Here is a 27,743-nt window from a genome sequence, read left to right as displayed (position 1 = left end):
TGTTTCATGAATAAATTGAAGTAAAAACAAGCAAACAAGAATGAATGATGAATGAACGATTGAATGAACAAATTATTGAGTGACTGATTGAATAAACTGATAAATGAATGAATAAATAACTGAAACCAAAGAATGAAAGACAATAACACCTAGTCAACAAATAATTAAACAAAACATTCATTGAAAATCAACCACAGACCATCTATTTGAAGAATGGCTGAGTAATAATAAAGTTTTCAACGAAGTAGCCAAATGTTAAAACAAAAATAACTACTGATGAGTTTTTTAAACCAAACAAATGAGAAAATTTTCATTACAATTATTATTACTATCCATATAATTATTAATATTAAAATTTTATTATTATTACAAATATGTGAAAATAAATGATGAAACATACTGGCATATTTAGAGTTATTCTCTGACACAGACCAGAAGCAATGATCAAAAGCAAAAGTCTGTGGAATTGAAATATAGAAAATTGATAAAAAAATTTATAATAGAAATACTTCAACATTTTTTTTTAAATCAACTGAAATGAAATATTTTTTAAAGGAAATTAATAATATCATGTAGATAAATAAAAAAAATAAATAATAAATAATATCCTGGTCATTAAATTTTTTTTATAACATTGTCAAATGCTAATCAAAACAAACTTTGGGTATATTTTTTGGGTTAACATGGCCTCCATCGTTTCTGAAAATATTTTGTAATTATTGAAAAATAATAATCCTGAGTCAGAATAATTGAATAAATTAAAATTAATAAATAAAAAGGGACATTTTTTCATGACTTATGATTGACTGAAATTAAAAAAAAATTACCCATCTTTGATTCCAAAATTAGGGTTGTATAAAAATGTCTGGGAGCTGTCCATATCCACCACATATTTGGCCCCCAGTTCAATTTCTGAAAGTTAAAAGTTAATTTTTATATCAGTTAATACTGCTAAGTTAAGTTAAGATTTAAGATTAATTAAATATATTGAATTAATCATACAATCATTATATTTTTCATCCCAAATATATTACTTTAAATTAAATATTAAAAGCATTAAAATAGCAGAACAAAAGGCAAAAGAAGTTAATTGATTTCAGCGACAGATGAGATATTGATATTAGAAATGTTTTATCAAAAATAAATAAATAATCATTAAAAAAATATTAATTTAAAAAAATTAGTAATAACTAATTTAATCTTAAATTTTTTGAAAGTCAATCATTTATAAAATAAATTTATTTATAAAATAATTTCATTAATTAATTTTATATTTTTCACTTTTTTACATTTATAATTTATTTTATATAATCAATAATGATAATCTTTCTTTAATATACAAAAAAATTAATAACTAGAGTAGATCACAAAATTAATTAACCATCATAAATTAATTATGAGATGCGACAACATGAATAGATGATTTTTATATTTAATAATCAGCGAGAAAATGCAATAAATAAAGTAAAGGGAGTGTGGGTAGAAAATGGATGACGGATCAGCTGTTGTCCACGGACACCAACCTCGTCTATTGAGGGGCCTGACGCGGACAGCCACCTTCACTTTATCCGTGGACACCATTAGTGAAATGAAATAATTATCCGAGTTTACAGAGCTGTGATTAAATGTCTGGAAAAAAATGGTTCAATCATATTTTAAAATTCCATTTAATGACGATCACTCCGATCCAACTCGCACGCAAGTATTTTAATGAGCTTCCGCTAAATATCGATCTAAACATAATAATATAAACAAACAGTTTTCTACTAGCGCTTCATTCTTTGTCATTTTCTTAATTCAATAATCTATTTCGTTATTCAGATGTTTACCTGTTAACTTTTGACTCATTCATTTCAAAAATTTTCACACTATAAAATAATACAGCTAAGAATTTAAGTTCGTTGAGAAATTGAAGGTTTATAATAATAAAAAACATCACTGGCTTACTGAACGCTGTCCAGAATGACATCATCATACAGTACACACATGTTGTATCAGTACATAGGCATGCATATAAAATATACATTACTCTCTACTGTATATATGTGGACTGGACACAGACACAAATATATGACAATCATCGTACACCTGCTTATATAGAGTTTTAATAATTTCTTTTCGTAACAATTAAATATCAAATTTGTTCTTTGATTGAGGTTCAGCACTTCACTGATACGTCCTATAAAAAAAAAGCAACAACTTTAGTAACTTGCAATTGTTCAAGTGAATATCAAGTGAAATATTAACTGATTTGCGGAAAAATGTCTGAAATGTCAAAATTTCGATGCTGTTAGCACTAATAGGTGTGAAAGCGTCTAAGGTTTTTTTCGAAGTTATCAACAAATATTGTTTTTCAAGTCAAACTGATGTCATTGCTTTCTTCTTATCAAAATTTAAGTCGGTACGTTCCCGCCATTTCTCTCCAAATTCCTTACAAAACCAATTAACTGTCTAGTCTTCATGCTCATATGAATTATAAACTGGTCAATAGTTTTAGTTTAAAAACGAACCGCTGTGTAGGAAGTGATCAAATCACACCACAATCTTGCTTATCCAACTAGACCCAGTGCTATTGCATTCGTATATTTTATGTGAGCAGGGTAGTCTTTTTCCACGATAATGTATATATTTCTGAAATTCTTAATTTTCTGATTCACTCACAATGTGTCAGGCTTCCTGTTTAAATTTTACAATGTCTAAGAGAACCGGCGTTCTGAATTTCCCAGTTTTTGCAGTTTTACATGACATAAACAAAACTATCAGTTATTTTTGGGAAAATTTTGCAGTTGCGATTTTGGCACTACTATCAGCATAAAAAATATCGACGCTAATTTTCATTCGTAGTGACGCATTTGAACACAAGTTTGTTTTAATACATCTTAACATAGATAAACTGTATCTACGTACAAGCTGCATAACAAGCAGGCACTTGTGTTTGAGTATTGAAATAATTTGAATGACATAGAAATGATATCAACTACTCGATAAGAGGTATCAGCGCGTAACCGATGCAATCAAACACTTCATTCAATCAGCGAGCACCTGGCAGCCATGGAAACCTGATAACAAACAACTCTGTCCTTTAAATTGCACTTCCATGTTCACGTGCGTTCGCTTGTATGAAGTAAGTAGCACGGTGCCTGCCTGCCAATACGCTACATACATCAATTCATATTTTCATTAGGTTAGTTAACATTTGAATAATTCAATGCATTGTATAGGTGAGTGCATCTTTGAGTGGACTTGTGTTCGCGGCACGTACGCATTTTAATGTAATTATGTGCACACAAACACAGCAGACGCAGAAGAGACTCACTTATTGAGTCATCGTGTGAAAGATCATCAGATTTATTGAGCAGCGTTATTAATAATTCATGAAGATATCATGTTCCACGTGTCAATCAATCACCGATACAATTTTCCTGTTCTCTTCTATAATAGTAGGGTGTGGGTGGTTGAGGTTGCAAGTCTAGTTGTAACTTTTTCTGTACTGTGTTTAACTTTTATTTCTATTCGTATGTGTGCCATTATGCTAATTATATTATTATGCTAAATTATTATGCTAATGTTACCTTCACTGCTACAACTGCTTCCGTCAACCATAACCACTTTTTCAGGGTCGTCACCAACATTAATTTTTTAAACTTACTGAGTTGAACTTCCTAACACATTTCAACATTCGTTTACTACAATGTAAATATTGTTTCAATTTACTACTGCCACAAAGGCTATCTTGACTAATGTACCACAACTTTAATTACTACATAGGAGTACCACAACAAAACGAACGATACTTCTACAGCAACTAACACTGCGACTCACAGGCACGTAGCAAATGCAGACGTATGGAAAACTCTCAGGCGACGTGAATGAGAGGACTGATGGTCACTAAATTATCATTTGCTAATTGGCAGTTAGTGGTCACTGGCTGGTCGGTTTCTTTATAGGCCATAAAACACTTGCTCAATATGTTCATGGTCATGGGCGTGCGTTATGTATGCACGTGTGTGTACGAGTGTGCGTGAGTGTTTATGTGTGTATGTATGCATGTGTGTGAGAGCGAGTATGTGTGTATGTATTTATGCTTTTTGTTTTCGAATTTTAGTGCTTCTTCGTTTTCATTTTTTATAAGAGAGAGAGAGAGAGAGAGAGAGAGAAAGAGAGCGAGAGAGAGAGAGGGAGGGAAAGAGAAAGAAAGCGAAAACGAAATCATTTCGTTAAGTGTATTTTTAAAAATGTATGCGTGCCAGCCAGGCAGCTAGCCACCGTGGCACCTCCATCAAAGAGACCCTCAGGTGTTTTCAAATGTTCATCTCACCCACCTTCAACATTTTTACGAGTGGTGAACGCTTAAGTTTGCACGTGAACGCAAGATTCTTGTTTGCTCTGTTTATAAACGTTTGTTCATGTTCACGCACAATGCATTAACACGTGTTCTTGTGTTTATGCATGGTTTTCTCCTGTTTATTCATAATGATGTTATTACTACTATTTTAATACTTTCAATATAGAGATCTTGCTACTTGTTTATAGTAACATTTCTGTATCATTATTAGTAATATTACTAATAAGAATAATTATTATTTATAGTAAAAAATTGTTTATATTATAACTTTTATTGCATTGTTAACCACTATTGCTGATACTAATGCCTGCGTTTTTCGTTACAAACATTGCATAAGTGTATTTTCATTTATGAATCAATTTATGCATGGGATAAACAAATGCAAACGTTTTTCGTTTTTCGTTTTAAATTATGAAGCAAATGTAATGCTGAAAGAATGGATTAGAAATTGACTATACTTGTTATTAACATACCTAACCAAGAAGACTTAACAATTACATTCCTGTCACGATGTCTTGTTTTTTAATTTTCTGTACAAATTTGCCTCTCATAGAATCAGTTCAGTCGCACACAACAAAAATTAATTTCTGAGTTATGCTGATTTTACATGAAAGGATGACAATGAATGAAGTGGGATTTAGTTTAAAAAAATAAAAAAAACATCACATAGTCAATATGATTAAAGCTTTCAAACCTTTATAAAAAAATTTCATTACAATACTGGCCATTATATTTAAAAGTATAACATTAACGTGCCAACCATACAAACCATTATGAATCAATTTATGCATGGGATTTAATAAGCCTGTATGGGCACATACATTCAACGAAACTAATGTACATACTACAGCTACAACGAACGAATAGGCATGTTCTCTTATCAATCAAGCATTATTATCAACCTGTGTTAGTTTATTTTAACTTTGTGTAAACTGCGAGAGTATAATGTCACATCATAGCAATGATGCAAATGTCATCAAACACGATGATGAAGATGATGATGACGACGTTGATATTGATAATGAAGCTCAATTATATGGAGTAAATTATTTGCTTAATTACAATGGCGATGGTGGCAATGGAAGATGTGATGATAATGGAAGATGCGCTGAGGAAGTTAATTTGGAGTCCGCAATGCAAGAAATTGATCAGGTTACGTTGGAGTTGGTGGATTTGGATAATCGAAACATTCATTAACGTTCACGAGCATGTTAAACCAGCGTGTATTTCCTAGATTCAGTGATTCTATCCACACAATTTTTTTAACAATTTCGTTATATTATCAATTATCTTTCTTTTTCTGCTGTTAACAATTTCGTTGCATTATCAATTATCTTTCTTTTTCTGCTCTTAACAAATTCGTTATATTATCAATTATCTTTCATTTTTTATCTTGCCCATGTATCATCGTTTTTTTTTAATTAGTTCGTGTGACAGCATTAAACGTTAAGTTGCGTAAAAAAACATGGTAAATTTTTGTTAATTTGTTTCATGCTAACATCATGGATCATATAATTTAACGTTTAGCGTTTAAATTTTTTTTAAATGTTCCTTATTTCCCGAGCAGTTAGTTCAGTGTAATCTGATAGGTAACCATAAAGCCGAGGAGATGAAGAAGTTGTACGCTGCATTCTATGAAAATTATCTCTTGTTAGTGTCATATTATTAACTTCATTACATCATAACGCAGATCATTTGTTATATAAATACATTGGCGGTTTTTAAAATTGTTTTTCATCATTAATTATTATCAGCAGTTATTGAGAGAGAGAGAGAGAGAGAGGAGAGAGAAAAAGAGAGAGAGACAAAGAGAGAGAGAGAGAGTGAGAGAGAGAGACAGACAGAGAGAAGAGGAGCTACCAAACTTTAAACATTATAAGTCTATCGAATCTTAGATTACTTAGAATAAATTGAAACGTTCTTCTTTCTGCGCCAGTCGTAAGAGGTCGGAGAGGCAGACGTTGGAACGAGCAAAGAAGTACTTCAACTTACTGACACAGCTGCATGAGAGCCACGAACAAATAGACATCAATGGTGGCAATGATGAAGCAATTGAAGTTGCAAACGATGACAACGACACCAAAGAGGATTTGAGTGCATTCAAAACATTGAAGGAAGAAATGTTGCAATGTTCACAAAATTTGCTGCTGAGTGAAATGAAGAACGAGGAACTGGACCTGGTCCTTGAAAAGTCATTTCATATCATAATTCATGATCGTTCTATTGTGATTTTGTATTTTTGTCAATATAGTTTGAAAGTTGAGAAGGAGTCGTTGTCAAACGAGCTGATTCCATCAACAAGAAGAGAGAAAGTAATACAATTGAAAAATATTTACACTGCATATACATTCGTTTAATGCACTGAGCATGTGGTCTATGTTGTGATAGAATGATAACGATTAAATATAAGCATTACAAAATAAACTACACATCCACCACCAACCAACTAACTTCCAGGATGAAAAGGAAGAGGAAAACGAAAAAGAGGAGTCACTTGAAGCACGCACAATGGGCGATATTAATCAGTTAAAATCTGAAGTTCAAGAAATTAACCAGGAAATTGGTGACTTGAAAAGTTTATCTCGCACAAAAATGGAAGAAATACTTCAACTAAAACAGGATTTGACATGCTTGGAGGTAACTGTTTTGAACAATTTTATGTTTTGAACAGTATATCAGTGCATTAGTAACGTATGTATGTAATAAACAACATGAAATTTTGCTAAGAGGCAAACACAAATCTGAACTAAATTTTGAAAAAATGTTTAAATTAATAAAAAGAAAGATGAAGTATAAAGAAATTAGGATAATAATGTAAAATTAAAAGCGAATAAAATTACGAAATTATATCAAGTTTTGAAGCAGCATTCATTAATCAAATGTCGCTGGTCAGGACGTGTAGACATGCATCCGATGAATAATGAATGTGCAAATGATGGAAGGTGAAAGGCGGTTTGCAGTTAGCAGGAAATAATTGCATTCAGTTTGACAAGTGATTGATGTAATGAGTGAGTTGTCGCTTAGCCAACTAAACAACATTTGAAAAAATATATATCGCCATTTAATGTTTTGTTGAAAAAATAATAAATGAAATCCTTAATAATATTATTATAAAATTATTTGCAATAAATCTTCAATCAAGATATTAATAGTTGATAAATCGCTAAAATTAACCAGCAAAATTTTTACGATGAATGTTCGAAAAGTAAGAGGACAGATGAGGATGTCATGATCGTCACAAACAACAAAAGGTGTCTATTTAATTTTGTCCATTCAATTCACTTAAATGAAAATTTATTGCTTGTAAATTAAATTTTTTATGAAGTGATGTGGAAAAAATATTGGCGCAAAAAATAAAAGAATTGGAATGTAATCAGCTGAGTTTGTTGAAAACCAACGAACATTTGATAAGAAGCATCAATGAAAATTACGAACTTTCAAACGATTTGAACGAATTAACAGCGAATAATGATCTCTTCAGTGAGAAATTCAAACAACTCGAAAAAGAACAAGCCAACGAGAAGAACCGTGCCGACAAATTGATGGAAGATAGGTTAGTAACTCACCATGATCAAGGTACGTCAACATCTATATAAATAAAAAAAAATACCTAACTAAAACCACAAGTTGTGAAAGTTTTATTAAGTTCTCTTAAAAGTACTTAAAAATTGAAAATGTTCAATAAGTTATATGGATTATCTGGAACATTTAGACGTTTTTTGTTATATAAACTTATCTAAAATAAATTAGTCATTATTTTAAAACAAGAGAATTGTAAATAACTGAAATTTCGGTAAATAAATTGTCTCAATTGAATGACGACACAGTCGACAGCTGGAGATAAACATGAAGAACGCCGCAGATCAAAAATGTTTGGAGTTTGTGAAGCTGGTGAAGTTGAAGAAAGAATATGTTTTTGTTTTGAAAGAATTAAGAAAGGCACAAGCAAAATTAGATTCAACGGAAAATACGTACAAATTTATTGAAGAGAATTATAAAAAATTACTTAACCAAGTATAATTAGGATGATAATTTCATAACAAACGACTTTATTTAATTTTTTCTTAACAACGCACCAGAAATCTGCAGTTGCCATAACTGATGAGAAACGCTTTGAAAAATTGAAGGAAAAAATTAAGAACGATGTACTGAGAGCCAAAGAGGAGTTGCAGGATCAAGTAACTTGATTATAGTTGATTTGTTTGTATAATTGTTCTAGTTCTATTTTCATGTAAAATCCCATCAGCTATGAAAAAGCGTAGCTACATACACTAAGCTGATGTTACGTATTTCAAATGAAATGCTAATTTTACCTTCTTTTTCGCAGAAGTAGTTTGTCGAAACACACGATGTAGGTAGCGAAATCATCCATGCGTGAAACAAAGCGACATATAGCGAGTTGTATTTTGTAAGCAACATATCTACAAGATTGGTGGCTTATCATTTGCCTGAGTCAAACAGTCAAATTTTTTTCAATTTTTTTCTTAAATAGTTGAGAACTTGTTAAGAAAGTTCATGGATTGTTGAGTAGTGGCAAATTGTATCAAATTAAAACGTTACATGGCTATCTTGTGTCGCTTAAGTATAGGTTAAAAAAGTTATTGTAATAAGTTAATAAATTTCTTCACGCTTCTACAAAGTTTGATTTCTACTAGTCAAATAATTTTTGCTCAATTTGACTTTAATTTAAAATATTATTTGCGGATGAAAGAAAAAGTAAAACCCGATAAAAACGTACCTTGCCACCATGAATACATCTATCAGGTCTTTCAGTTTTACAGATGAATGTTTTGCACAAATGTAAATGTATCTTTCTAACCTTTATCTTAAAATTATTGCTCACACATTGGTCAGATTTGTTTGAAATCCTTAACATCTAACCATATACAAATTGTGTACACCTCACAGAGGTTTTTTTATATAATGAGACAGCTAGGTTTTAACAAAAAAAATCGATAAACCAACTCAAATTTTAATTCAATATTTTTTTAAAAAAGCTCTGTGGCATTCTATAAAGATAAAGAAAATATAATGATTTAGCCCTAACAAATTCCCTGCAACAAAGCCATAAATAATTATTAAAATGAATTACGCAGCGATTCTATAATTTAAAACTTTTTTAATCCTACTCAAGAACAAACTTACTCAGTCGGAAAGTAAGATGGTTGAATTTCTAATAAAGAGGCAAGAAAAATTTTTGAAAGAGATCAGTAAGCTGAGGATTGAAATTCACGAACACACCAAAATTGCTAATCAAAAAGTTTGGTATTGTCGGCAACTCTCTATTACATATTTAATTATTTTCTTTATCTTTACAAAATTTATCTTCTAATTTGTTTCAAACAGATAGACCAAAAAAATCGCAAAGCAAGAGAAAAACTGTTGTCCGAAGAACAGTTGAAAGATGCAAAGAAGGAAGTTGCTATGAAAGACAACATTATTAAAGACCATCAAACCAGACTATCAAAAATGGAACTTAAGTATTAACACTTCAATTTATTGTTCTTTATTGCGCATGTATAAATCAATAATAATCTTACAAAATCAAATCTTGAGCTGCAAATGAAGCTTTCGTGGGCTAAAATAATTGTTAATGTTGGCCATTTTTGTAGATTGATGGAGATTTCTGAGGAGTACAAAGTTTTGAAAGGTGAGCGAAACACATTGGCTGGCCTTCTTCTAACTGGTGAACAGAAGGTAGATGAACTGAAAAGTAAAATCAACATCAAGCAAAGTGAACTGATGGTTCTTAAAAACTCCTCAATTGGTAAAGATGAGTAAGTAGGATTGTACTTATTGCTGTAGATTCAATATGCATGAAACTAATTAAATAAGTCTTTAGATTAAGTTAAACTAGCTCAATCAATTTTTAACTGTTGAAATGCGTAAATCGTAGCTCTATTTGCGGCTCAGTTATGAAATCTATTACCGTGAATTAATCAAATTGATTAACTCGTTGAATTGATAACAAGCTCGTAAAATAAGCGTTGAAAATTGGATTTTTTAAAAAACAACTTTTGTACTACTAGATACAACTTTTAAGCAATTTTTGAATTCCGACAAAATATTATCGATTGTACATGACAAGGACGAAAACGCAAAAACTACAAAAAACCCATTTTTGAATAATTTTTTTTCTATACTTTTAAAGCGGTCGAATTTTTAGATAAATGTAGAATTACGAAACGACAACATTTTGTTTTGTGGTTTTAACATCGAAAACAATTGACAAAATATTTTCAGATGTAAGTACATTTAAATTTAATTAATCTCAACCTAAAATCCGTGGGTAGATTGACTCAAAAGCAGCACTTGGCATGTCTGACATCGTTGGTGTCGACAGGGAAGATGCAGGCAGAATCACGAACCTGCCACCAAACACTCTCCAACCTGGACCATGAATGCAACGAGAAAAATTACAGCATTCAAATATTGAAAAAATTTATGAACAAAACTAAAAAAGAAATGAACAAAATTATTGAAGTGAAAACTGAAGAAGAAACTTTAAAAATCCATAAGTTTTCATTTTATTTTTATTTGTTTCATTTATTTATTATATGTTCCAAAAATTTAAATATAATTAATGTGAAATAGAACTTTCATATGTTGTTTCGCTTGTTATTTTTGATACAAATCGTACATTTTAAATGTTTCTTGCGACAGATCTCGTGTCTTAAATAAAAGAGAAGAACTTCAAGCTAAATTGTGCAAACAGCTGATGAGCATCGGTTAGTTAGCGGCACACGCACACACACACACACACACACACACACACACACACACACACACACACACACACACACACACACACACACATGCACAGTATCTGAACAATACTGACCTGTTATTCTAAAGATAAAAATATAACATTTTAATAAAACACAATAACCAAATTAATGATAAACAGATGACAAATTGATGAATATAACACTAAAGCAATCGACTCAAGATCAAAAATATGACCTACTATCGTTGAAAATCAAAGACATCAAACGTTTCCTTAATGTTTTGCAACAAAATCTCAAAGAAAAGCAAAATATACAAAACAAAATAACAACTCTGCAAATTCAGGTCAAATAAGTTTTTTTAAATTGTTCATTTGCTTAGTGTTATAATTTGTTACTCATCCAGTTGTTGATTTTCTGTTGGTACAATATTTAATATTTTTATAGCAAACAAAATATTCCAGTAGCTTTTTCGTTTAACCCTAGAAATTTGCTAATTTAAATATCTGTGCAACAGATATCTGAATGCAATGACAGGTTAATTGAGTTGGAACGCAAGCACATTGATTCAAGTGCACAAGATAGAATTAGATTCTTGGATGGCAAAGTTTTGTCCGAAGACGAAATATACAACAAAATAATACAAGTTGGTAATCTTATTGTCGAAACCAGTTTGTGCCTCAGTCAGTTTATTTGTGTTGAAACCATCTTGTTGAATATCTTATCTGATAGATTACACAAACAGGTTTAGAGTAAATATGAAATCACATTAAAGCTCCTTTGTTTCAAGTTTTATTTAATTAAAAAATAATTACTTACGTAATAATCACTACATTTTAAATAATTAATTATTTAAAATGTAGCTGGAAGAAAGATTGTGGAAGTTGGACAAAGATGTGAAGGACAAAAACATAATGGTTACTGAACTAAACAACTCTACGGAATCCATGCAAGTGCAGATAAACCAGACCAAGGAAAATACATTGAACATCATAAACCAAGTAAATTAAATTTTATTTAATAATAAATTATTCCACACCAGCTTCAGTTTGTTAACTTTAATTTAAAAAACGCAAAGCATAAAATAAGAAAACTAATAAAAATAAATCAAAAATTTAAATATTTTGTGTTATAGGTAGGCTGGTTGAACTTGAAAATAAGGAAAAAAACCCGAAAGTTGATGTCTTTGATAGCTGAACTTTCAATGAGAAAATCAGAAACAATAGCTATGGAGCGCATTATCGAGTCAAAGAAACAAGAAGTTGATATTTGCCTGGAAAACTTTCAAAGAGGTCTCCCACCCAATTTAGGTAGATTTAGTTGTACAACATCGTTTAATTTGAAAAAACAAAATATTTTTAAAATTATTTTCAAACTGAATAACGCTTTGCATAAATGTAAAATTTGGGGATAAAGCATAATTTGCCGGCTAATCCGCAGGCTATCGATAAATTTTCCAAATCTCTAGCATTTTTGGCTTTTAAGATGAAACTTTGTCGAATGGCAAAATGTTTCTACAGAAAAAAAAATTATTTCCACTTATCGTATCTTCATAGGTTTGTATCATATCAAAAACATTTAAACAGAAACAGAAAAACTTTGGCTCAGACAGATGAAAAATGAAAAGGTTAGGTACCTATTATAATGAATCAACCATTTCAGCCAATATGCTAGTCATTTATTCAATTAATATTTACTTATTAACGTCGTTGGGTTATCCGAGAGAATTGTTTGAACGGGTTCGGTCGTCATGATTTTGCGCAACTCCACAATTTCATTCTCATGCTTATGGAAAGTAATGCCTTTTTTAAGCGCCTTATCTATATCCTCACAATATATTTTAGCAGCTTCCGACAGACTAACGTTCAAATCACTTCAACTTGAGCAACTTTTTTGGTAACACATTAGTAATGAATCGTTCTTTTACAAGCGGATGATGCAATTGAAAACTTGAAATTCGAACAGGTAGCTAGCAGCGAATTGAATGTCCACAAAGACGGCAGACACCGAGGCAACCAACTCGTCCTCATCAGCAAGAATCTACAGCTGAGGAATGAAGAGTATGACGACGAAGATTAGTGTGTTGCTCGCTACAGAAACTTTCAAGACTTTTTTTGCTTTACACTCGCACACACACACACACACCACACACACTTTCTATTTAGTGAAAAATATCACAAGTAAATTTTCAAATAATTTAATATTGTCATATTGCACAACTAAGTTATATACACACGCACATATACATGCCTATATAAATAAATATATAAATTTATAAAATAACTTTAAATTTATTGCGAAACTAAATTTATTTATCTTTAACATTAAGTCGAAGATGCAAAAAGCGGTCGCTAAATGATTATGAATCACAAAAAATTTTGAAAACTTCAAACTCATCGTAGAGATAATTATTAAAATAATTCCATCGGTATTATCAGTAGGACAACAAATGTAAAATTATCATCCTTAGTGAAAATCCAATGCAGAACAAATTACAGTCTAATAATATTAGAGTCATGGCTTTCATTAATGATATAGAAACTTATAATAAATTATGAAAATATTTCTCAAGAGAGTTTCAAACTGTAACTTTAAATTCATAAATATTATTATTTATGTGTAATGGCGTAACGGTAATATGCCTATTATATGCCAATGCAATCCCCGCCTGTTACATGCAACGTGAACGATGGGCTATTTCACGTGTATTTACCGTATGTTCATTGTCGATACTTGTGCAAATTATCGAAGATTGAATTGTAATAATAAAGATAATAATATTGAGTAAAAATTAAATATGCTTTCAATTTCATACATGGAACATTAAACTTCGGTGGAATCAGACTTTTTTTAATATAAGAAAAATAAATTTGTTAATACAAGAAGGTCAAAAATCTGTTAACGGAGACAAAGAGAGAATTATGTACAAAGGAGATGTGTAGGTAGGTAGGTGACTATCACTAATCATGATTTGGCTTCGTGAATTATTATCGGGATGTCTTTGTTCAATCTTGGAGTCGACAATTTTATGTACCCCTGAAAGATGAATTTTTAATTTTTAAACTCAAAAGAATTAAAATAAATTCAAAAATGGGAATTTTTAAAAGAGTTTGATGAAAACAGGACAAAGAAATTAAATAAACAGGTGAACAAATTTTACTTGAGGTATCAAGCAGTTGTTTGGCACTCTTTTCATTTTCACTCCTTTGTGTGTTTTGATTTCTTCATAAAACTCGTGAGCTAAATCCCCATCTTCATCAAAATACATGGACCTGAATATGAAAATTTAAATTAAATTGAAATGAAAGAAGCAATATTTTATCTTTTCAGAACTAAAAGATACATAATTATGAACTTATATGTGTGTACACACACACACTGATATATATATATATATATATATATATATATATATTGGTAATAGACCATAATTTTTACAATATTCTATAAATTCTACCGAATGTTTGGTGTTAATATGTTTGTAGTTCGTTTTTTCAAATTTTCTCACTAAACTTTATAGAATATTGTAAAAATGTATATATATATATATATACATACATATATATAGATATATATATATATATATATATATATATATACATACATATAAAAATAAATGTACAAATTTATAAAAAATATGTGAGCGTTCATTGCTATTGTTGCAGATTGTATTGTAGTTTATTTAGTTTTTTAAATGACCAGAATAAGCATTGATATCTGAGCATAAGTGGATTGATACAGATCAAATCATTTGCTGGCCTTATAGTTGAAGTCGAGATAGGCACAAAGCGTAACAACAAAGACATCTACATATGTTCCATGTGCAGTGTATAACACAGAACATACCTTAAATAGCCTAAACCAATAAATTAAAATAATATAATTATAATATATAAAGATAGAGTATATTACATTATTGATTATTATTTATTCATTTATGATTTTATATGTACAAAATTTATTATTTAAAATCTAAGCAACTGAAATTTTATTGTAATACACAGTAGAAACAGTTGATCAACCATCGATGACTTGCAAACAGTATGACCAATGAAATGAACAATCCCACTACTAACCCTCTTCTCCTGTAGACGTATGGAGTGACGGATCTCTCAGAGCTGTTGTTGCTGCTGTTGTATGGATAATCTGCATTCTTGTTGGACTTCCACAAACCCAAAGATGATGTTATTTGGCCCATCTTACTTAACACATGCAAACCGTAAATTTGTTCGATTAGTCAGATTTTTCTCTGTTATGTTTTGCAGTTTACTGAACTTCAAACTTTTTAAAATAAATTATGAATAAAAAAAGACTTCAACAGCTGAGTAAATTTTTTTTAATGACGGTAACTTTCGCTGCTAGGCAGGTTGTGCACAACAAATTTAAATACAAAAAACATCAGCTTATGATGAAAAATTTTAACAATCAACTCGTAGAAGCTCATTTGAAATCCGCGTGCATTCGCGAACGGAATTTAAAAGATTTAGATAAACAAATAACGAAAGTCAAGCTGTGGCATTTCATAAAAATATGCAGATTTACAAATCAAAATATGGAAGGCCATGATTGCTAATTTTTCAATTTAGAAATCTTCAGATTCGTTTAGGGTTCAGATTTTGTTTCATAAACAATTAACTAAACTTTTACAAAAACAGTTGTATACAAACTCAACAAATAAAAAAAATTTGGTTCTAGTTTATTTTTGATTGAATAAAAATGGCTACTCCGAACTATATAATTCAGCGAATGTCTACAACAATGTCTACAACATAAACAATTAACTAAACTTTTACAAAAACAGTTGTATACAAATTCAACAAATAAAAAAAATTTGGTTCTAGTTTATTTTTGATTGAATAAAAATGGCTACTCCGAACTATATAATTCAGCGAATGTCTACAACAATGCGACACTTTTAAAATAAATCTTTTCATTCATAAGTTTAAAATGTCTAAAATTCGCTGGCATTTGTTAAAAATGCTGTTGGTCTGCAGCATGGATATTTATTATATATATCCATGTTCTGCAGGCTTATAACCTGTTCATCGCCAAAACTGCACGTTATCCTTCTCTCACCGCTTAACCTTAAAGTGTATTTGTTTTCTATGTGATTCAAAAAAACCATTTAAAATTTGAGCTTATACATGAATTAAATATAATGAAATCGTCACAGATTACATTATTATTATTAACGGGGTTTAAAGTGGTTCAGAAGACTATGGTCTGTGTAAGAACTACTACTAATTAGATCTCCTAATATCCTATCTGTACGAGCTCGTTCCAGGCGTTGACCACTCTACTGTTGAAGAATCTGCTCTTTATTTTTCCATCCGAGTTTTTGAAAATCTTAAATCTGTGTCCTCGTAGTTTATCACTGTTTACTAGCCTGAAAAATCTCGAGTATGGTGTTGTTTCCCTATTCGTGATCAATTTATATAATTGGATTAGATCTCCTCTACATCTTTTTTTTTCCAATGATGTCAAGTCGCATTTTTTCAATCTCTCATCGTATTCCATTTTTCCGATTCCTCTAATCATTCTTGTGGCTCTACGCTGTACTTTTTCCAAAACTTCCTTATCTTTCTTATCTTATCTTGTATTGGCTCCATGCTTGAACACAGTACTCCAGATGAGGTCTGACCAGGGTTTTATACAGTTTCAGTATAATATGCTTCTCTCTGCTGACCATTGTTCTTCTTATAAATCCCAAGATCGTATTGGCTCTGGCCGCTGCGGCTGTACATTGTCTTGACGGTTTTGTGCTTTGATGAACAATGATTCCTAGATCCTTTTCTTCCTCTGTCGATCGTAGTTCTCTTTTACCAATTTTATATTCATATCTAGCGTTCTTTCTCCCAAAATGCATGACTGCACATTTGGCAACGTTGAAAAGCATTTGCCAGTCCTTGGACCATTGGTACAGTCTTGCTAGGTCTTTTTGCAATATTTCTGCATCTTCATCGTTGTTAACTTTCCCACATAATTTGGTATCATCTGCAAACTTTGAAATTGTTGAATAAATCACGTTATTTTTAAATACTTATCGACTCATTAAAGTTAGTCGGAGACAAATGAGGTTTGAAACTTAATATTCAAAAAACCAAATTTATAATTTTTGGTTGAGATATTATCCTGTGATAAACGTCGCAATAAGAAGATAATGAAAATTAAAAAGAGTGAAAAAATTAAAACTCTTTGGTAACATGGTTAGCCGGGAAATAGATCTATACATCATTATATAAAAGTTGTGTCTCACATGGAACATTCAATGAAAATGAATTTATATGCGGTCGATGCTTTTTAAATTATGTTATACCCTAGACACTAAAGGCAAACTCTATGGATAGATCAGAGACACTAAAAATGTAGATTCCTAAAGAAATACTCAAAAGAACTATTTGGGTTATGCTTTGAATGGCATTTTTTTCGTCTTATTATATATGAAAAAATAGAGGATCGACGTAATGTAGACAGAAAAACACCGTGGCTACAAAACATAAAAGATTAAGCAAGATTAATATATTGAAATAAGAAAGATTTATATACAGATTGAGAAGCTTTTCTCCGAACTTTTTCAACACGTGTTGAAAATTACAGTTGAATTCCTTATTTCTATCCACTTCATGATAATGTTTTTCAAAACTTGTTGCTAACTACAGCTCAATCGCAAAACCATCTTTTCTAATCACATTATACGACGGCGTGTTTTAAATCATAAAGAGCAGATTGCTATTTTTATCTTGGTGTATCAATATGGGCGCATTGCTAAAGTGAACATGTCTGACAGCTTGTCAGCTGAGCTACTTAGTTGAACATCCGTCGCTGTTGCGAAGTTCACGCGAATCATTTTACAACTGTTGTGGTTTTTAGTCAGTTCTTCCGAAATATGTTATTAAAGAGCGATGATCATTTCGTATAATTTCGCAAAAAAATAAAGAACTTCATAACAATTTATTTTATGCTATGTTGGCACGTCACGGTTTGTGTACATTTAAGGCGCATATATTGATGTGCATCTGTGTGAAAAAATTTATATATCACAATTAATGCTGGTGTTTTGTTTCGTTTATACATTCTTTAAAAGAAATCTGAATGGTTTTAAAAATTTCTCAACCCACTAATATATGATCATTTGCTTCAAAAGCATTATAATTCCTAAATTTTTACATTTGATTTCATAGATGCGTGTAGACGTCATAGAAATTTTATTGAAAAGAACTTAACAGAAGTACATGCAAAGCGACAACATAGACATAAAATTTCCAGAAGTCGTCAATCAAAAAAACGAAATTTTAAATTCTTGGGTCTACGCAGACGCCGAAGATGTCGTCGACGCTGTTTTGTCGCAACATAGATATGAAAATGATGGTTGCTGTGAAGATGATAGCGATAATGAGATAAGTAATAATGATTATGCGAATGATGACGAATATGATAATGACGATGATGACCAGACAACATTGAGACCTCACAATGACCATCATAACTCCAGCAAATATTGGGTTAACGAAAATGAAGAACTTGTAGAAAGTGATGATTATGATGATGGTGGTCACGTGTTTACAGACCTGCCAAAAAATTTCCAACTCAATCTTTCCGGATCACAGAACCAACCGGAAATTGCCATCAACGGCGTAGATTACCTATCGCGTCATCGGGTTAAATCTCCAAATATCAATCAGATCATTTCTAATAACGATGAAAAAAAAGGGGTTGAGATTGTATTAAATGAAGATTTTCAGACGAGAACACGCCATCCTAATGAAGGAAGTAGTAATATGAACAACTGTCACAAGGGAAGAACGAATTGTAACAAATATTTGAACAACATTATAGAAGAAGTAGAATATAACAACAACAACATGTCAAACAATGTAGAACATAACGATGCAAACTACAGTAACATTAACTATAACAACAACACTTCAGACAACATTTTTCAGGTTTGTGCTAATCAGCAAGACAACAGAATTAACGACTGTACAAAGCACAACAACGACACCAAAAACTATGACCTTAACACAAACATTCAAAAAACATGTAAGTTATACTTTTCTAGAGATCTCAATGAAATAATCAAGCCCATTCGAGAAGTGAAGTTACGTGATAGGCCAAACTCCGATTACATATCCAACACTACCAACAAACATTACAATGATACTGTTGCATCTGACAACAATGACAGCAACCTGATCAATATTACCAATACGACTCAACTTAGCAAAAGTAACAACAGCAACAGCGAAAACGCTGACAGCAATGACATCACTTCGAATGACATCAGCAAACAATTTGGATTTAAGAGAAGAACAGAAGAAAGCACAACTCTACGTACTGACGCCTTCTCTAACAACCGTTATTTAGAGAATATGAGCAGTAGTAACAAGGTCGGAAACATCAACATCAGAAATAACACGCATGCATCCAACAATTACATCAATGAAAATTTTAACAAAGAAGATTCAAAAACAAAAATCAACAACAAAAGAAACTTCAATCACGATGACAACAAAACTAACAACAACAACAAGAGCAAAAACAACAATGATGACAACAACGACAACTACAACAACAAGAGTATTAATAACATCAACAACGACAACAACAGGAGTAATAACATCAACAACAGTTGTTCCTCTACTAGCGAGAAAGATAGTTTTCACCTGATGTTCTTCAATGAGAAAGTCATCTCAGATGAGATGTTAGTGCGAATGATTGGGCAGTAAATATTAACTGGTGAATGTTAAATTACAAACTCGTAAAAAATTTTATTGGAATGTTCTAAAAATTAAATTCATTACGTACAAATTATAAACATCTTGAATGAACATGGTAAACAAATATTCACGGAAGAAAATTAATAATTAAATTAAATGTCATCCAAGCAACATGAAGAAACCGCCGGAGCAGTTGAAAAATCGGATAAGACAAATATCGTTGGAAACTTTCAAAAAGACCACCGATCCCAGGTACATCCCTCCCACCAGACCACCTACACCCCCACCACTACCCCCTAACCTGTCACCGCCCATTCAAGAACGTACCAACAATAACAACTCGAGCAACTTCAAAAGTAGAAGAGTTAACTTTCAAGAGAGGTACATAGCACGAGGGGATCATAAATATAACGGGAGTAGTGACGGCGATGATGATGGTGGTGATGATGATGATGGTGGTGGTGGTGGTGATGGTGACAATCATGAGAACTGCGATCAGTTAAATTATTCACTTAGTAAACATGAGTTTTCTGTGGAGCGCAATAAAAATAATCCACCTCAACAAAGTCTGCAACATCATCATTCGTTTCAACAACATCATCCTTCACCTCTACAACATCATCATTCGCTTCCACAAAATCATCATTCACTTCAACAAAATCATCATTCACCTCAACAAAATCATCATTCATTTCAACATCATCATTCACTTCAACAACATCATCCTTCACCTCAACAACATCATCATTCACTTCAACAACATCATCATTTACCTCAACAACATCATCAACAACGACTTCAAGGTCACCAGGACTCCCAACATCAACACAAACCACAACAACTTAATAAACCACAAGATCAAAAATCATCTCATTATACGCAACAACATTATCAGCACCAAGGACCAAAACAACGACAACAACAGCATCATCATCATCAACAACAACAACAGCATCAACAGAGAAAACTTCATCCGCAACTGCAACAAAATTATCAACAGCATTCGACGCAAGATCAACATCAACATTTTCAACAATTACTGCAACAAAAACATCCAAAACATCAACTTCAACAAAAACAACAGCAACAACAACGACTACAACAAAGACTACAACAACAAAAACAACAGCAGCAACAAAAAACTCAACAGCACAAATTTACACAACGTTTTGCCCATGACATATTTGGAGAGAGAGAAAATAAAACTGAAGCAAAACTCAGTGTAAGTCCCGTAAAATTTTCAAAAATGGAGAAATTTGATAAGAAGTGCAAAGACGGAGAGATGTGGAAGAACATGATTGTCAGTGGTCTCGATCCATCCTTCATGTTCTATAAGGGACAATCTTCAAAATATACCCACCCGCTTCATGGTGATGGTGCTGACGATGACAATGACGACGATGATGAAGATGATGACACTCATGCCAATAAAAGTAATATTTATATTGTAATTATAAAACGACAAATTAAAATGATTACAGGACCTAATATAATTTTAATTGAAATGATGAATGGTTGGAGTGATTCAAATAATTAGTTTGGAAATGGTTATGTTTTAAACTGCAGAGAGATATGATTAACGAAAGAAAATGGCCCATTTGTTAAGCGCTCAATGCACTACAGTTGTTACGCAGTGTTTTTTTCGAAAGTAACAATGGCGGGACCAGTGTTTCTTGCGCCCGCACCACACAATTGCATCTTGTATTAGTTTAATTGTTCCCTGGTTATGATTTGTTTTATTGATGTTATATTAATATAAATAATTGTTCAAATATTCATGTTACATTGTAATTTGTTGATACGCGCTGCATATGCGAGAACAATTATGAACATTCTTTGAAAACGTTTTGCAGATCACTCGGAAAGGAAACCAGACAACAAGAACTTCAACGCAAAAAATGATCAATTCATCCACTCGTTCAGGGACACTTACCAACATTTTAAAAACATCCAACAGAGGAAATGGAGAAGACATTTCAAAAACGATGCTTACGTCAATTATAAAAGTGCTGGTAATGATGGCGACGACGACGTTGATGGTGACGACTACGACGACGACGGTGGTAGTGGTGGAAAAAATATTAATTACAACAGCAACGACGAGATATCAAGCTACAACCAAATTCACTCACTCAACACATCTTCCGGCGCCAAAAATGAACTCTTCCATAAAAAGATTTCCTCGTCAACGCCGACGTTGGTTAATAAAAAACATGACGCCATATTGTCTGCCAGACGCTACCAATCGACATACAGTCAGTATCCAAGCAGAGAGTCCAGCACGCAGAACTCTTCAACGTTCACAAGCAATTACGCAACCTCTATCGCGTCGACACTTCCAGAAGACCAAACAGCATTCGACAATCCAAACCATGTCCCCCCAGAACCAGCACATAGAAAAAAGTCTGCACTCAAAGCGCCTACTTATTTCAATTCTACCTCGTCAACTTTCGATGTCGTCTCTTCAAAACAAAAGAGGTCCGCTTCAAATGCACAACAATCTTCTTACCAAGACATCAACGCTATGGATTACAATGTTATTTACGACGCCAGACAAGCTACACAGATGCCAAATAATAAAGGCAGATTTGATCAGACCAGGTCTGCTTCGTCAAACAACTTTGAAGAGAACTTTACGCAGTATCCCAGTTATCAGAACTCAGAAAATGCAAACGACGTGAATGAGATGCAGTATCGAAGCATTCCATCCAGCCAGTTGAAGATTGCATCGGGAGCTCTCCTCATGGGCAGATATTCAAACAGAAAACAGTTTCCTCTTGATGACGTCACGTACAATCAGGGATCACGCAGGGTCATCCAGTTCATGCACAGTTTGTGGTTGGAACAAACGACGTGTGATGTGACCATAGTGGCCAACGGAGGGCAGATCATGGCTCATCAGGTGTTTAATAAGGGAAAAGATAACGAAACATGTTTGGTCGATAACAATGTTCAACGTAGTTAAACAAATATTTTGTAATGTAGATATTTTTAAGTTGCTTCTTTTGATATAATTGTATTTCAATATTTTTTTCAAAACATCATAGCTTATGATCAATCGATCTTACATTTATTTTGAATTATTCAAAAAAGAAGTTAAGAAGGAACTACACAACGCAGGTAATAATGGCAGCGTGGAGCCCAACGCTGGCTTCCGTCTTCAAGCAGCACAGCTTGCAATTCGAACACACGGACGATCCGGTGACCTTCAACATGACAGATTATCCGTGTGACGTTGTTGCCGACGTCATCAATTTCATGTACACGACCGACATCCACCTGGAACTCGCCAACGTCGGAATGGTGGTGGCCGTCAGTCGAGAACTTGACCTTTCAACTCTGGTTAACGTTTGCGGAGATTTCCTAATCAAGACTTGCACACCTGACCAGGTGCTCCTGAATTATTCGGTGGCAGCCAACAACAACCTGAGGTACGCCGAGGAAGGTTTCGCTGACGTCATCGCCAACTCGATGATCGAAGTATCTGAGCAAAAATATTTTTGCTACCTCCCGTTCGAAAGGTGTTTACAGATTCAAATTGCACTCTGACTGTGTTTTTAGTATTGCATTTTTGTCTATGTTCAATTTGTTTACAAGAGTTAGATTTTTATTCTATCTCAATGTTATATGTGAATCGTTGCAGTGAACACTGGCCACCAATAACTTACAGATATTATCGCCAAGAATTAAAAATTACTAAAATTGCATTTAAAATATCAAACAACACATGAAACCGGCAGACTGTACTCCTTTTTAACGCATCCGAAGATGTGTGGTCGTGAGATTGACATATTCTTCGCCATCGTAAAGTGGGTAGACTTCAACAGGTACTATATGATTTCAATGTATTTTCAGCTTCAATCGTGCAACCTATGTATCTCTTATTGTTGTACGTTCTATGTATTTGCTTTTGCCATTTTCAACTGATTCTGTTAACTGTCAATATAATGTGCAAAATTCAGTTAATGAATAATTTTATTACAATATTTAAAAAATCTTTCACGTTGGCCACACAAAATATAATGTTGTTCTAAGGCAAATAGATTTTTTTAGTTTCATAAAAAGTAAATTTAAATATAATTGTTTTTGGTAAATAAAAAAGTGAAATAAATTTGATAGATCCTCGAGGTTAAAGTACAGCAAGGACCTTCTGCCGCTGGTTCGCTTCCAACACATGTGCATGAACGATCTGTCTCAAAAAGTGGAGTTCTCTGGTTGGATATTCACGAACAAGGAAACGAAGGACCTCCTACTCAATGCTTACAAGTAGGTTGCCTTGCTCGCTCCGTCTACTACGGGCTATTTTTTTTTTTTAGATGTAATCAACGTTTTTGGAAGTTTTAATTGGAAAATTAAATTAGAATCATTTGTTTGAATCGATTTTAAACATTTTCGCCAGTTCACGTTGTTCAACTAACAAATCATATTAATTTTTGAATTGTAGCTGATCAATTATTCAATAATGAGCGCATTAATTAGCAATCTAATATAACATTTACACCTTAACTGAACGATCTTAATAATGACTCGAGGAGCCGTGTCGAAATCATGATTATCATTATTCATTATTTTAAGGTACCATGCCATGCTGAGCAGCGGCGTGACACCACCTGGAGACTTCAAACTGGATAAGCCTCGCTGCGCTCCTCATAACAAACGAAAACCTCTTTCCGCCTCACTCGGAGAGTTCGTCAACGACTACTCGACCAAACTGGAAAAGTGTATTGTCAATCAGGATTGCAACAACCTACCAAACAACTGGGACAAGTTGGAAATCATGAAACTGAAAAGCAATTTGGATTTCACGTCGAAATTCGGCAACGATGGGGAACGGGACGAGAATGAAACGGTTATCAACAGTGGTTGGCTCGCTAATGAATCTGTCATACAAAGTTATTAACAAACTCTTTCTTATGTCTCATAATTATTGTTATTTAAAATTTTATCTTATGAAAATATTTAAACGTGAATTTTGTGAGGCTTAAACAGAACATTTGTTTTAAATTTTTGAACACTTGCATGGAATTATGATGCACTTCGTTTGTTTACGTATTCATTAACACGTAACTACGTGTTGTTTTAAAAATTGTTGTATCATTGAATAAATTTATTACGCAGTAACAAAAATTTTGTGATAATGCGTTTAAATAATGCTGAAGGCCAATCGCTTCCAATAAGATGTAAAATTTCGAAATTGATAACATTTTTATTCACGTGATAAAATATCTACTTAAAAAAGAAATGTTTAATATTTCTAATCAACTTTAATTCATACAAATCTTGGCAGATGTTTTCGCCCAGACAGCTCCGCAAGGAACAGCAGGAGATTTGAGCCATCACAACAACGCATACGACAACCTTCCACACGATCAGACGAACAACTCCATTTACAAACATGATGCAACTATTGAAAAAAAAAAATTGGACGCGGAAGTTAGGCCTGGCTCCAACAACAACAACTTACAAAATTCCGACAATCAATATCTGCCAGTTCTCGCAGCCAGAAGCTTTCATTACAGCAACAAAATAATGAGCCCGAACATTCCGAAAGAAATTTTTGATAACAACAACGAGCAGCCTTTCTTGAAATCGAGCGCACCCGCAGAAACGAGATTAAATGAAAGATTAGAGTGCAATGAGAAAAATTTCACCGAAAAGAGTAAAAGTTGTAGTCATACAGTTATCCAGTTAAGCAAACCTAATCCTTCTTTCGATCAACGAAGTTCTTTGGAAAAAAATCTGACAGAGCTGAAAAATAATTTTCATTTGACGGACAACACGTTCAAAAGGTTCTTACGCTTTGAGATCAAATGAATTTTTAATTCATACAATTAGATTTAACTTCAATTGATTCAATAGTTTTGAAAGAGCGAGATTTGCGAAATTGAGAATGAAGAACCCGATAGAACAAAATCTTTTCATGCCCCAAGTCACTTACTCCCCTACCGACCTGCTGGCAAACGTGCATGGAAACAATGCTGATTGTTCTCATTACAGATGACCAATGATATGTTCGGGCCTGTTGAACTCTTCTTATGTTCTCCGTTTATTTGTTCATCATTTTCAAAAGTTCTGTAAAGTTTTCTGTTTGAAATATATAACTTAACTCTGGGTAAGCACCCAATAAAATCACAAATACTGGGTGTGACCATACAATAAAATAACAAATATTAAATGTTGTTGAACTAGCAGACGTGTTCTTGACAATTAAACAAATCATAGAAAGTAATTACAATGCAGAGTCATCTGAACTGTCAAACTCCACATTAAACCTCCTTTCCACGGAACGGAAAGCATAAACATGTTTGTCACTCAACAAGATTTGTTGAGGCAAAGTTTAATAGGGCAGGAATGCAATTTGTTTCTTCACCGTTCCTTTTTATGTTTACTTTACTTACTTTACTCTTTTCGTCCTTTGATTTTTTTGTTGCTGGTAAATAATTACTCAGTCATACTTCAAAGACGCACATTTCCTCGTGGCTTTTAATAAGAAAATGTTTTGACATCTGTTTGTTAATATTTGAAGAAAATTTAAATAACATAAATGCAGCGTGCTGTAAAACACTTGAAAAATGTTATTCTGCTGTAATTTCGTATGTGATGTCTTGTCGGGCTCATTCATTAATATTATACTTATTTCATTCACATAATTTATTTCATATTAAGACATCAACTTCTCACGTACTCGATCAACTTTAAATTTCCTCAACAAGAGTTTATTTGTTGACGATGTGACCTTTGAACTCTTTCGAACTGTTTTGAAAATGAGACAAAAAAATTCTATTCGTTGCGCAATTTTTAATTGTGATATATGTCCATATTTTTCCGTTTCAATCTAATTTAATGCCTTCGAACTTAACAAAGACTCAATGGCATTGAGATAATTTTTATGTGATCAGTTAAGAAGACATTTTCAAAAGTTATTTTATGCTCAATGCGCTAATTTTTATGTATATAAACTCATGTAAATGTTCAACATAGCAATTTCTTGCTGAATAATATTGGGAAAGTTGCTCAAATTAGGAAAATAAACTTAAAAATTATTGAATTATAATAAACTAGTTAATTGTTTTATGAATAAAATGTTTGAACTGTTGTTGATCTGTATGAAGAACTTTCATCGTTCCAGTTTGTTCCGGTGTGTCATTTTATTTTTGTCGCTCTGTTATCTGCAGGTTGGTTATTTTATTTTAATTTCCAATTCAAAATTCTGTTTTTTTTAAATTCCTAATATATTTTTATAAATTTTAAAATTGAAAGATATTTTGGTGTTTTTTCCATAAAATCACCCAATTTCTTATTTGTTAAAGAATAATTTGAAAATTAAATTACTTAGACTTATTCTCAAAATTACGAAAATAAACTAAGCCAGAAGTTATAATTTGCGAATCATCGTTTAATTTTTATCTTTTTGCAGGGCAGAATTTTGAAGCTTCACCCGAAGAGTTAGCATAATTAGGATTTGTACTTGTAACAAAAGTATTTCATAGAATTAAATTACAAAGATAACGTGTAATAATTTACATCATACATTATTTGAAACGAATGCAGTAAGTACTGAGAGCCATGAAATTAATCAATTGATCGCAGTTGGAAGAAGGTGCAACCAATCGCAGAGCTTTCCATGCGACGACAAATGCCTGCCCCGGCACATGACGTGTGACCACGTGAGGGACTGCCACGACGGCTCCGATGAACTCAATTGCTTCAGTTAGTGTTTGTTATCTTCACAAGTGTGTACGATCGATTTCTACAAATACGTTCAATATTTGCTCGTGCGTTTTTTAGGCATCGTGTTGTTTATACATGCATCGTTAAATGCACACAACACTCACCATCACCACTTAGGAACACGTAAATTGGCCGATCTAGACAACTTTAGTGGGAGGGGCCAACATTTTTCAAAGGTTGATCGTGGCTAGAATTTTTGAAAATGTTTCAATATATTTCAATGTT

At 32.5% G+C, this 27,743-nt stretch overlaps 4 protein-coding genes across 4 annotated transcripts; 2 read left to right on the top strand and 2 right to left on the bottom strand.

Moving 5' to 3' along the window:
- Nucleotides 1-823: 823 nt before the first annotated feature.
- On the bottom strand, nucleotides 824-3,982 carry HELRODRAFT_168293 (hypothetical protein; the record flags this gene model as incomplete). The annotated part of the gene is made up of 5 exons (XM_009014170.1): nucleotides 824-912; nucleotides 1,524-1,629; nucleotides 3,043-3,144; nucleotides 3,573-3,662; nucleotides 3,866-3,982. 5 exons carry the CDS (start codon nucleotides 3,980-3,982, stop codon nucleotides 824-826), a joined length of 504 nt encoding a protein of 167 aa, XP_009012418.1.
- Nucleotides 3,983-14,034: 10,052 nt separating this feature from the next.
- On the bottom strand, nucleotides 14,035-15,268 carry HELRODRAFT_168291 (hypothetical protein; the record flags this gene model as incomplete). Its single annotated transcript, XM_009014169.1, has 3 exons — nucleotides 14,035-14,106; nucleotides 14,231-14,342; nucleotides 15,147-15,268. The coding sequence occupies 3 exons, from the start codon at nucleotides 15,266-15,268 to the stop codon at nucleotides 14,035-14,037; spliced, it is 306 nt and encodes a 101-aa protein (XP_009012417.1).
- Nucleotides 15,269-18,302: 3,034 nt separating this feature from the next.
- HELRODRAFT_168290 (hypothetical protein) lies at nucleotides 18,303-19,796 on the top strand (the record flags this gene model as incomplete). Its single annotated transcript, XM_009014168.1, has 1 exon — nucleotides 18,303-19,796. The coding sequence occupies one exon, from the start codon at nucleotides 18,303-18,305 to the stop codon at nucleotides 19,794-19,796; it is 1,494 nt and encodes a 497-aa protein (XP_009012416.1).
- Nucleotides 19,797-19,959: 163 nt separating this feature from the next.
- Nucleotides 19,960-25,788, top strand: HELRODRAFT_168289 (hypothetical protein; the record flags this gene model as incomplete). Its single annotated transcript, XM_009014167.1, has 10 exons — nucleotides 19,960-20,168; nucleotides 20,740-20,953; nucleotides 21,040-21,220; nucleotides 21,641-22,689; nucleotides 22,881-23,308; nucleotides 23,528-23,614; nucleotides 23,907-24,053; nucleotides 24,363-24,679; nucleotides 25,075-25,576; nucleotides 25,647-25,788. 10 exons carry the CDS (start codon nucleotides 19,960-19,962, stop codon nucleotides 25,786-25,788), a joined length of 3,276 nt encoding a protein of 1,091 aa, XP_009012415.1.
- Between the last annotated feature and the right edge of the window lie 1,955 nt (nucleotides 25,789-27,743).

This window comes from Helobdella robusta (assembly GCF_000326865.2).
Source record: "Helobdella robusta unplaced genomic scaffold HELROscaffold_13, whole genome shotgun sequence".
Taxonomy (NCBI): Eukaryota; Metazoa; Annelida; class Clitellata; order Rhynchobdellida; family Glossiphoniidae; genus Helobdella; species Helobdella robusta.
Note: the sequence above shows the minus strand (reverse complement) of the source record. Positions and strands in the feature narration are given on the sequence as shown.